Source organism: Trichophyton rubrum (genome assembly GCF_000151425.1).
Source record: "Trichophyton rubrum CBS 118892 genomic scaffold supercont2.3, whole genome shotgun sequence".
Classification (NCBI taxonomy): domain Eukaryota; kingdom Fungi; phylum Ascomycota; class Eurotiomycetes; order Onygenales; family Arthrodermataceae; genus Trichophyton; species Trichophyton rubrum.
Genome location: NW_003456426.1, coordinates 641,660 through 653,284, shown reverse-complemented (window position 1 = coordinate 653,284; position 11,625 = coordinate 641,660). Strand labels below are relative to the sequence as shown.

At 48.2% G+C, this 11,625-nt stretch overlaps 3 protein-coding genes across 3 annotated transcripts; 2 read left to right on the top strand and 1 right to left on the bottom strand.

Annotated features, from left to right (window-relative positions):
- Window positions 1–5,415: 5,415 nt before the first annotated feature.
- Window positions 5,416–5,919, top strand: TERG_02975 (uncharacterized protein; the record flags this gene model as incomplete). Its single annotated transcript, XM_003235872.2, has 2 exons — window positions 5,416–5,694; window positions 5,782–5,919. The coding sequence occupies 2 exons, from the start codon at window positions 5,416–5,418 to the stop codon at window positions 5,917–5,919; spliced, it is 417 nt and encodes a 138-aa protein (XP_003235920.2).
- Window positions 5,920–6,550: 631 nt separating this feature from the next.
- Window positions 6,551–7,230, top strand: TERG_02974 (uncharacterized protein; the record flags this gene model as incomplete). The annotated part of the gene is made up of 5 exons (XM_003235871.1): window positions 6,551–6,596; window positions 6,680–6,710; window positions 6,773–6,842; window positions 6,908–7,030; window positions 7,087–7,230. 5 exons carry the CDS (start codon window positions 6,551–6,553, stop codon window positions 7,228–7,230), a joined length of 414 nt encoding a protein of 137 aa, XP_003235919.1.
- A 799-nt stretch (window positions 7,231–8,029) lies between these two features.
- Window positions 8,030–11,146, bottom strand: TERG_02973 (uncharacterized protein; the record flags this gene model as incomplete). Its single annotated transcript, XM_003235870.2, has 4 exons — window positions 8,030–8,109; window positions 8,169–10,708; window positions 10,768–10,996; window positions 11,068–11,146. 4 exons carry the CDS (start codon window positions 11,144–11,146, stop codon window positions 8,030–8,032), a joined length of 2,928 nt encoding a protein of 975 aa, XP_003235918.2.
- Window positions 11,147–11,625: the final 479 nt, after the last annotated feature.

Genomic DNA, 11,625 nt, shown 5'->3' with positions numbered 1-11,625 from the left:
TCTTCACCTGCCCTAGTTTGAGATTTTTGCATGTTTCCCCCACTATATACGGAGTACGAGCGGAGGTCTCTTGAGCATTTCGAATTCTTCTTCGTCGATACCATTTCTTTTTTTGTCTTTCTTATTATCTTGGACATGTCTGTTGTATTATGGAGTCCTCCGTACACATGCATAGTTTATATACGTTCTGGAACGATACTTGTACCAATGCCTGAATTAATCAAGCGATATTGCTTCTACTATAGGACAAAATATCACCATCTGGTGATTAGAATTGGCATTCACAAGCTTTTTGGTAGCCGAGGAATGCGAGGTGGCTGGTGGAATTAGCCCGCGATGGGAAATTAACCCGGCCAGTATAACACTAATCTATGTCTGGATGTACCAAAAGGCCTTCCAGTTAGTGCGTCTTAACACGGCACATACATATATACGGTGCAACGTGGGACGGAACGCACGCCTGAGCAAATCGCACTACCAGCGTCAAACCGTGTTGCCAGATATGTATATAGCGAAGAAACGGCGACCAAGATTAATTAATGTACGGACACTCCGTACTCCATAACACCGATCGTCGCCATCCACTTGCGGATGAACAGGATCTTCTCCTGACCTCCGAAGGTCGCTGTGGCATCATAGCACTGAACGTCCCGCATAAACTCTGACTCAGGCTTTTTCTGTGCCGTGGACCCAATTCGTGACTTGGACTTTTATGCCCAAGTGCTCCGTTTCTATTCGTTTACCTTGGGTTTTATGCACGTTTGTTGGTCATGGTAAGCACACGAGCTGGCTTGAAATGGCACCTTGATGGCTATCTATCAGGTTAGCTCGTTGTTTGGAGCATGGCGATGGTGCGTATCATCATCCCGGCCGCCCAGGTGGTTCTCAGGCATTAGCCTGATGATGAACCCCCGAAGAACGAAAAAGAAGCGCACACACCTCCAGAGAGCGGAGTAAAAGCGTTCATCCATCGCCGAGACAAAACCACGTTACACCTGCAAATCCGATCAGCAGGTGGACAGAATTGATTATACATAGGCTTCGGAGCCTCAACCAACCGGCCTGTTTGCCCTGCCGAAAAAGGGATAGAACAACCACGTTGAATAACCACCCCTGACGTCCCATTTTTGTTTTTGGACGCCTCTCGGATACAGGCCCAATTTAAGATGCTACAAACGCCCCTCTCGAGAGATAGTGATCTGACCAGGTTGACGCTGGGTTATCTCGCTAAGGTCGGAGTACGGATTCCGTGGCTTATCGGGCGACAATATTATGAGCTCACCTCTCAAGAAGCAGCTTCTCCATCCTGTTGTAGGGGCTCAACCTCGTGGGAGCAGTGAATCCACTTCGGAATGCGGCCTGTCTCCTTTCTCTATAGTGCCTATCATCTTGGTATATCCTGACATTGTTGCTCCATAGATTGCTGTCTAGCCATGCCCTGGATCCGACTCCCGAAAACCTGGGAGGCCCACCGATGCCATATATGTAGACTGGATCTCAAGATTCCAAGGGGAGCGGCTACGGGATCCCAGGCCGGACAGTCCTAGTGTACGCACCAGCACAGTCACAACGTGTCCTTCGCGCCTCATATGACCTCTGTTTTATTCTCTTCGGGACAAGAGGCCTCCTTTCCGAGAGCCATGGCCATCGCAAGAACAACTTTGCCACCCTGAGGAAGCGAGATCTGAAGAAGCGAATCTGCGGATCCTTGTCGGCAATCAAATTAATGCAACGCTGTGTTTGTTGTGTAGTGTGCTTCTTTTTTTTTTTTTTTGGCCCCTTTCTGAGAGCGGAGGATGAACGATCTGCCCACACCAGACAGACACTTTTGCTTGACGGGCAAACTCCGCTCCGATCAGTAATATCTGTACACTGATTGTCTCTTGATGCCCATCAGAAGTTCTGGCGTGGCTTCTGGTTGGATGACCCGAGGATCCGACGCCACAATGGCGGCAAGGCGTCGATCGGATCTGACGGCGTTGAGATCTGATAGTTGCCCGATCTCTTTTGTTGTCTCACTCCATTTTTATTTTCTCCCCTGTGAAATATCCTATCACCGCACTGCAATATAAGTGTAAGTGTAGTCTTTAAAAAGGGTCGTCGAGCTCTCGAGCTTTTCTCCCATAGACGAGCGTTACACGTGATCCCAAGCTCTGGCCAGGGCATTGCTGAGTGGGAGCGCGTGGAATGGACTGTCTATTCGTTGATAAGCACATGGTATAGTGCTATATTGACGATCTCACAATAGTGATATTGGTGATGGTTTTGGTAGACAGAATGACGCCGACGATGTATCAAACGATGTTCACCCACTAGAGCTATTTTTATTGGCTACATTTAATGAACCTTATCAGTTACCATTGGCTGAAAGTATTCTATGGTCCAACGACAACTGTTGAAACTTAAATCAAGCCAATGAAACTGTTTGAATTCAACCAATAATATATTTTAAATCATACCCACTTTTAAGCTATCCATCGACTTTTCAGCCTCAACTTCTAACTTCTCGTCTTTCATCCTTTCTCTTTGTAAAATTGGGCCTTTTCATTCCATTCTCCATGTTGTCTTTTAGTATCACGGAGTGATGTGCTTCTCCTACACATGGTATCGCTAATCAATCCAAAATTTAACGACATAGCTACCTAGTATTACGGCATCCCATAGAACAGCTGGCGCGTACCTGAATTCCCCACTCCCGCAGTCTCCACGATGGATCCAGACGGTAGTGGTGTCGGCTACAGAGCTCTCCTCTTTCCCACAAGGGAGGAGCCCTGCTAGACAGAATAGAGAGCAATGGAAAGCGGAGAAATATTACCGAAAACCAAACTTGATAGGTTTCTCCAGGGGAACCATCATTGCGTTGCTCTTCTTACCTTACGAATCCAACAACACCTACGGAGTACCTCACGGCGAACAGCTCAAAGTAACATTGATACCCCAACTAGCAAGACTTAACCAACATACTTTCAGAAAAGTCTTTGAAGAGAAGCTCTGTTCCCCACGCGAGGTTGTAAATGGCCATCCTGATTTCCGCTTACAATAAGCGAAAGTAACGGGCAGAAACTACGCCTGCTAGCTTGCGAGGAAGACCTCGAGTCCTCCAAACGTTGCATCGCCGAACTAAAAATGTACATGATAGTTAAATGAACTGTGTAGTGGACCCACCGCCCAACTTGCTCTTGGTCTATGGGAAGGAACCAAAACACCCTTGCTTACTGTCCTTAGTGCATAACCCACTCCATAAGCTGACTGTCGGCCATCTCCGCGTTTAATTTATGGCCAATAAACCCCAGGAAAGAGGCTATTCAATGAGCCAGGTACGGAGGAAAAGTTGATATACTTAGAGCGTTGGGTGGATAACCACATGTGTTCTATCTCAGGAATACCATGTCGTGATTGAGGCGGGGAATACTTACATCACCGACTGGCGAGCCTATATTCCTTCTAGACTACAAACCCCACATATCCGCTATTGCCAGTTTTGTATACCCAATACGGTACAAATGCTGGCAAACCTATATCCATGCTCTTTCGTTGCTTGTGTACTCGGCATCTGCCTAGTAAACTGCCGATTCATTCTCATAGTACAAAATCAACAAAATGATGAGCTTGGCATCTACATACAGTAACCCTGACTTCAATACCGTTCCAGCACGGATAGTGGAGGAGTAGCAGCAAGAAATACTCTCCCCGGCTGCGAATAATACGTCATCCCAATGTTGCTCTGTTACCTCCAACGACCTCTGAATACTCACCGGTGCCTTGGACCGGACCGGTTATACTCTCCAGAACGCACCGGTCACTCTGGATGGAGAACCTGATTTAGGTCCTTACTTCAACCCCGGCCCGTAAGAGACTATTCTTGACCATCATAAACGAGATGATATGTTCGGTCCTCACCATTTCAACGCTAGTCAGATAGGGCGTCTAGTACGCCAGCAGTTAAATGAAGATCTCAACGACAGAGGGGCCCAGAGCTAGTCAACTCAATATATTGCCAACAGGGCACATAGAAGCTGCCGTAATTCAGATACGCTTACTCCCCTACCACCCTGCTTAATCTACCAAGTGGTCAATGTACCACAAGTCAAATGAGAGGGTGACTATGTTGCTTTTGCATACCTCTATGGAAAGAACTTCCGCTTACCATTCAAACATGGAACATATAACTTCCTCTACTTGTATAAATTGGTGTTATATATTAGCTTTAGATTTATATCATAGTAACGATGGTAATAACATATGATACTCAAGATAAACAATTGAAAAGATAAAATAATAGTAAACAAGAGAGTAATTATAGTGGTGTTGGTTCTGCTATAAGAATTGAGAGATAAATATTTAAGCTCACTTGGCAGATAAAGCCATTCATTTATCCCCGCTTCACATCCTGTCTCTATATTTCCTCTAACGAATGAGATGAGATTGTGTAATACTCACATTATTGACACTTTAATATTGGTCGTCATAAAGATTAGATATAGTATAGTTGGTATCGGAGTAATGGCAAGCTACAATAGATGCTTAACGAAACTGTGATATTGACCTTGGATTAAAACAAGGTATTTTTATACACAACACTCTTCTTAGACAGCGATCCCCTGTTTCTTTAGGTACTACTTTTTGAATAAGAGTGTATCTATAAAATAAAAAATAATATATATATATATAAGAATTAAGAGGTTGGCTAGTTATGGTCCTCTGACATACATGGCTTTCTTGCTGGGCCTTGCTGGGTTGTCTCACCTTCCTCCTCATGGCAAAAATCTCCAAGTTCCTCGATAAGAATTTTGTAATAAAGTATCAATCTATGGCTTTGATCTTTATTAAGCAGTATGTTACCCCGTGAGTTCGTATTTGACGTCAACAGCTTGATGGTCTAGCAGATTTAAGGTTTCAGGACAATATTTGGATTCGCAGAGCCGCGCGCTTAAGGTTGAGCCTTATGATAGCTAAACGATAAGTTGCTCTTCTCCGTGCTCGCTGTTTTATCTATCCTTAATATACTGCAGAAATAATTTTAAGAGGTTGACAAAAGAGAATTACCCCTTAATGTGAATCGCAAGGTACATAGTTGTTCACATATTAAACAGGTATCGATCACAAGGCGTTACCAGGGTTCGCTATTTGTTGGATAAGTACTCCATATGTTATTCGAAGCGTGGGTCTTTCTATGCACAGCGATGATTGCATAGCAGCGTATCAGTAGAGGGAGCGGAGTACAGAGTACAGGTGGAGGTTTGGTGCTTTGCCCCTGATTTCCTGTTGATACCGCCCGTAAAAATCAAGGAATGGTGCAAGCCATCGTGGCTACGACATACGCGTACAGCACTCATCATGACTATACACAGAGTACGTAATACACAGCCTTAGTATAATGACAAGTTGAAAGCAATTTATACCCTCCTTCTCGCCATGACTGCTGCGACTGCAGTTATCCAAGATAGAGATATCACCGTTATCTTGCCTACAGAAACCCCAACCGCGACGATTGATCCGCAGCAGTGTCAGACACATAATCTGACCGAATACTTCGCTTACCAGAAGCCATCGGGCGCATTTGTATCAGCCATATGGTCGCACGCAACCAGGTTTCTCAAGCCCTACAGCTCGACTGCTGCCTCTGGAATTCGTGGTTGCCCCTTTTCTGAGTCCTCCGACTGGTGTAGTCTCCGCACTTCCATTTCCGCGTCTGTACTACTCGCGTACTTCTCATACGAAAGCTCTGCATCTGTCTAGTAGAAATCATATAGCTCTGCGGTCTTCTCACTTGCTGAACAGTGCCCCATTGGCTGGTTCAAGGCAATGCGTTCATTTTCTGGTGGCGCAACATGGCTAAATGAAACTATTATCTCCGGCGGGTGCTATACCGAAGCCGATCCAACGTCTGGCTCCGGCGCATTGGGCGGCCAATGGTAACAGCAAACCTTACGGCCACTCCAGGTGCAAGAGCAAGCACCGCGAACGCCATACCACCGACCGGGCGCCCAGAGACCAATGGTGCTCTTGATCGGGCTAGGATCTGCTTCCCGTGGAAAGCTGCTGGTACATGGCTAGCCTTGGTCCTGATAAGCTCGATGGTGTAACTGGGTATTACAACATTAAAACTTTGGTTGTCTGAATGGTTGAAAAGGGGTTGTTGTTGTTTTTCGTTCGTCTGTGATTGAGTTTCTTCTCTCTCCTGGTTCTCCAGGTGTTCTGATGAGAATGTTGGTAGAGATAGTTACTCCCTCTCAACACATCTTCATAATAGAATAATACTTTCCGGGTACTCTTATCAAAGCCCTGCTAACGCCCCATTTTGTTGACTATCTGGAGTCGAGTTGTTTGATATTCGAGGCTGAAGTCAAGATAAGCAGCGCTTACGTAAGACAACTACAGAGATAAGAGCCGATAAGCTTATCGCTTGTCGCGAGATAGAAAGTGACGAAGAATGAGGAGTCGAAAAGTGGCGATGAGGCAGAATAGCAACTTGAACACCTGAGGAGGACCAGGAGAGTCATATATTATACACGTATACACTGCGCGCAGCCAGAGAGCAAGTTACAACATGTCCGAACAGCAAGGTGCCCAGATCGTTTCGCATGGGCGCGGAGGTAGGGGTTTGCTCCTTTATACCCACCTTTCATACCTTGAAACCAGCTAGCTAACGAGAGATTCCTACTTGCGACTCATATAGGCCAGGGAAATATTGCTGCTGATTCTACAAAGTTGGTTTATACCTACGCGGATGCGACCTGTTTCAGCCAGGCTCTTCTAATGCGGGATATAGATACGTTGATGCAGAAATTGTCCGAGAAGGCGTTGAAGGAGATCAAGGAGATGGCGCATATTCTGCGGGGGTATGATGTGGATAGCATTCAAGTATTATGCTGTGGGAACGTTACTGATATCCGGGTTCTTGTAGCGTGGAGGAGTAGGGAATATAGGGTCACCTAAAATACCTCCATCTCGCGGCCAACCTCATGATGCAGATGTTATTCCCCCCACCGCAATGAGGCAGCCTTCTGCTACTGAATATCATGTTGGGGTATGTTATGCGCATCGCTTCGATTTGTGTGGTTTTGGTGACTAACAGATATATAGAGGGGAGGGCAAGGCAACGTACACAGCGAAATACCCAAGGAAGCGGAGAAGCCAAGGGCAACAGAGGAGCAATCGGGTGATAAGAAATCTAATGAGGGGTTTGTGGATAAAGTGAAGCAGATGGTTTTCGGTCGGAAGGAATAATTAGTTTATAGCTACTGTATCATGATTTTCCTTGGGATATTTTGGTCAATGAAACTCTTTACTCACTGATATTTTCAAGCCCTAGTTTTGTATATTGATAGTAGGTTATTAGAGACTAGACTAGGCTATTAAGAATGAAATGGTAAATGAGACTTTGTAGTAAAGTGCAACAAATACGCAACGCAACACAAGGCAACATACTAAGGTGGAGAGGTTGGATAGAGTAAAGGTAAGGGTAACTAAAGGTAAAAGGTAGGATATATAGAGATATAAAGAGATATTTGAGTGTCCGAAGGTAGGCGAATAGGTTATCTATCGAAAAGGTGGAGAGAAGTGAAAATATAGAACGAGGTGGTAACATATGAGATTTGCCCGGGTATAAATAAGTAGGTAAATAGATTCTGGTTTGGCTAGTACTCAATGATGGATATCAAAGAGTTAAGGAGGCGAGGAGAAGTAGGTGGATGGGTATATATGGAATACGGAATATAGATAGGTAAATAGGTAGGTAAAGGGGAGAAATGTCAAAAACTGGAAAACGCTGTGGATATATCAAACTGCAGCCGAGCAAGGCAAGAGAGAGGACGAAAATTGGTTTGAGGAAAGAAAAGGGAGAAAATATGGGGTATGAGAACAAAGGAGATTAATAAAATAAGATAAAATATTAAAACAGATGTAGGAAAAGAAAGAGAGACGAGAAATCAGGCAGACGGATAGACAGGCGTGAGCAAGCTCTTTTTTGTTCTTTTTGGGTAGTCAATCATCACATTTGATGGCGTAAGATTGTTGGCTTCGTGGATTAGTTGCCGCGGGAAGATTCCATGTTCTTGGTCAACTCAGCGACGCGGGCCTTGATACGTGCAGCTCGCATTTCGATTGCTGATGATTGTTAGTAGGAGCATATATGTAAACGGGAATGTCAACGAAGAGTGACTTACTCTCTTGCTGGGTGGCTTGCTTTGGCGCAGAGGCAGGAGATGCGGGAGCGGCAGCAGGGGCAGGAGCAGCGGCCGGGGAAGCGGATACAGTAGCATCGGGGCCGGCGGCGCGCTGGGCGGCGTTCTTGCGGATCTGAGCCCAACGGTCTAGAGCAGGAACTTCGGGCTCGGGCTCTGTTTCGGTGTGTGGCTGCTTTTGTGGCTGCTTTTGTGGCTGCGGCTCAGGGGTAGCGGGCACAGGGACCTCCTTTTCGGGCTGGACGTTGAATGTCTTTGACTCTGTCTGGGCAGGGGCTGGAGCAGGAACTGGAGCGACCTTTTGCTCTGATTCAACTGGAGAAGGAGTATCGACGGGGACACAAGCGGGCTGGTCGACTATGGGGCTCTGGTGGGAGAACGAGGAGAAAGCTGCTGCATCTGGTTTCATGTCATCGGGAGAAATGGGTGAGACGGGAGCGGACTCTTCGCCTGCAGTTGGACGCTCAGCCTCTGGCGGAGGAGGAGAGACGCGATGTTCCTTGACTGGTACGGGGGCTTGGGTGGCAGGAGCCGGGGCAGGAGTAGCCTTGACTGGCTTACGCTCTACAACAGCGACTGGTTTGGACTTTTGACCATCTTCTTGGTGTTTCTTCATGCCGAAGCCGGATAGGCGGCGGGTGTGAGGGATTCTTGAAGAAGATGCGGGAGAGGAGTTAGCTGAACGCTGTTGGGATTGGGACTGAGCGGTTCGGCTCTCGAGAGCGGCACGGGCAGCAGCTACAGCGGACTCCTTCTCGGTGTGGTCAGCCTTGGAACCGCCAAACATGCCCTTCAGGCCGGTATTGCCTGCTTTCTTCTTCACTTTCTTGTCGTCTGCCGCAGGCTCCTCTTTCGTTGGCGCCGGGGATTCAACGCGAGCTGGAGTTGGGGCGGGTGAGGCCGTCGCTGGAGTGGAAGAGGCTGCTGGAGCAGTAGCAGCAGCAGCAGCGGCGGCAGCAGCAGGGGGTGTAGGAGGTGTAGGCTTGTCAAAGTTGATATTGCTTGCCGGGCCAGGGATAGGAGACTCGGTCTTTGGCGGGGTGTCTGGGGTAGGAGAAGTAGTGGTAGACCTAGGCAGACGTTCACGGATAGAGGGTATATCACGGCTGGAAGTGGTGCTTTCATGCTTTGGTGGTACCTCTGGCTTGTTCTGATCCGTAGACGACCTCGATCTGGATCCCATATCAAGGCTTGAAGCAGGCTTTCCAGTTCCGGCAAGAGAATTTTCCAAATATGCGTTGCGAATGTTGTTCTTGTCATAGTTTCTTGCCCACCTCATTGCCTGGGACATTTCTGATATCATTGCTGGCTGCAGTGTATGGACCGAGTTAGTCTTGGAAGTCTGGTTCATTTCCATCTTTGCGCGCTCCTTGTTTGCCTCTTCGAGCTCCTGTTCTCTTCGCTTTCGCTGGAGAGCGGCGGCAGCAGCCTGAATGCGCGCATGCTGGTCTGGTCCTATACTGGCTTTGCTTGATGGAGCGGTGCCGTTGTTGTTGCTGTTGTACTGTTCTCCGATAAGGCTGCCCTTCTTTATGCTAGTCTTGCTTCTGCCGAGTCGACCCTTTCGAGTCTTGAAGCCAAAGAAGGTCTTCTTCTCGGCGATGTAGGCACCGGCTTCTGGTTCAGGGGCGGCTCCCTTGATCTGTTCTTCAAGAATAAGCCATTTCCCGCCTGGGATGACGGTTTCAAGCAAGGCGCATCGACCGAATACAGCCTTTCGGACGGCTGATTCCTCGCCTGACAAGCTGCTGACCCAAACCCACCAGAAGGAGTCGTCAAGATCGAGGGTCGAGATGCTGGCGAGCTCACCGGGGTCGAGCATGGAGCCGTCATCAAATCCACGTTTGTGTGATTGGGATGATTGCCCACGCACAGCTTGAAGTGGAGGGAGGATCTTGTCCGGGGGCAGTAGGAGCGTGGTCGGTGACTTGACTCCGTTCTCCTCCGAGAAGCCCGAGGAGAGGAAGTCTGCCCAAGACGGGGTGGTAGGTCGACCAAAGTCAGCGGTTCGAGACTCAGGGGCGGATCTGAGTCCCATTGGCGTACTGCTAGCTTTCTTGGAGCTGTCATCGAGATCGTCTTCGATGGCACCGCCGAAACCGATATCCTCAAAGCGAGACCAAGAGGCGTCCTGTAGGCTGGTCGATGCCTTGACAGTAGACACTTCGGACTGGTTTGTAGTGGCTATGCAGCAGAGGACACGCTTGCACTCTTCTGTCAGGGCGTCCTGGGGATCCTCGTAGCTGGCAAACTGCTGTAGAGCATGGTCACTAGCACGGTACTCGAAGTTCTTTGCGCGGCGCAGGAGGGCAAATGGAGTAGGAGAGACAACATCGACCAGCATGACGACCTTTGTAGTGGATGTCTGGAGCAAAGAGGGCGTCTCTGGGGGGTACTCTGTGGCACGGACCAGGTTCTGCAGCGATAGGGGTAAGGTGGAAATTCCGTTGGTACCTCGTAGGGAATCCGGCGACTGCGATCTCAGGTATGCAAAGAATAGATGACTCGTAGCATCGGCGGCACTACAAAGTCAGTCATTTTTGTCCTCTGAGCGATATAGTATCGGAAAGGGGGTATCTACCTATTCCATGTCTTGTAGCTGGCCTCGAAGCCCTTGCCGGTGTCTGCATGTTCGAAGGCCCACCATCCAGCGTATCTAGACAGTTTTCTGCCTCCGAGGCCGTTGGATTTGCCGTGGGCTGCAATGGCGGCCATGAGATCGAAGAAGGCAAAGATGATCTTGGTGCGGGCGTCCGAGTCAACACTGAGCGGGATGAAGGTCGAGAAAGCGTCTCTGGCAAATTGGGCATCTTGACACAAAAAGAATCCACCATTAGCATTTCCGTTCTGTTCATGACATGGAATATCAAGAGCAGCACACCATTCTCGCCGACTTTGAAGAGCTCGTAGGCCTCCCAAGTAACTACTCCGCCGGGCAATCTGGCCCAGCACCACTTCATCACACTGCAGAGCACCTAACGCGCGTCATTCCATCAGCCAATCGTTCCCAATTGTCTCATTATAAGATCAGGTACCATCAATTTGAAATAATAATAAAAAAGAGAAAAACACGTACCATTGGCTCCGAGAGCCGCAGTTCCTGAGCGAGCTGGCTCCCCTGTAGCGGTCCTGGCCTGTCCGTCCGCTCTGGCGGGGGGCTAAAGAAATTGCGAATAAACGACTTTGCAGCAGACGGGTCGGACGTAGGTCTGAACGGGAGCAGTAGAAAGGGGATGTCGAGGGCTGTCGACGGACATTGTGGTCAGTACAAGCTGCTTCATACATAAACGCATGATCTATATAAAAAGGAGAAGAGAGAGATAGATACCCCTATCTTTGAGCTCGGAGGTGCATCCGAGCAGGAGGTCGACGACCTCCTCTGGCTCGACCTCTGTCCTGAGCCATGCATCGGTCCATGTTGGCTTCTCTGGCTCAAGCG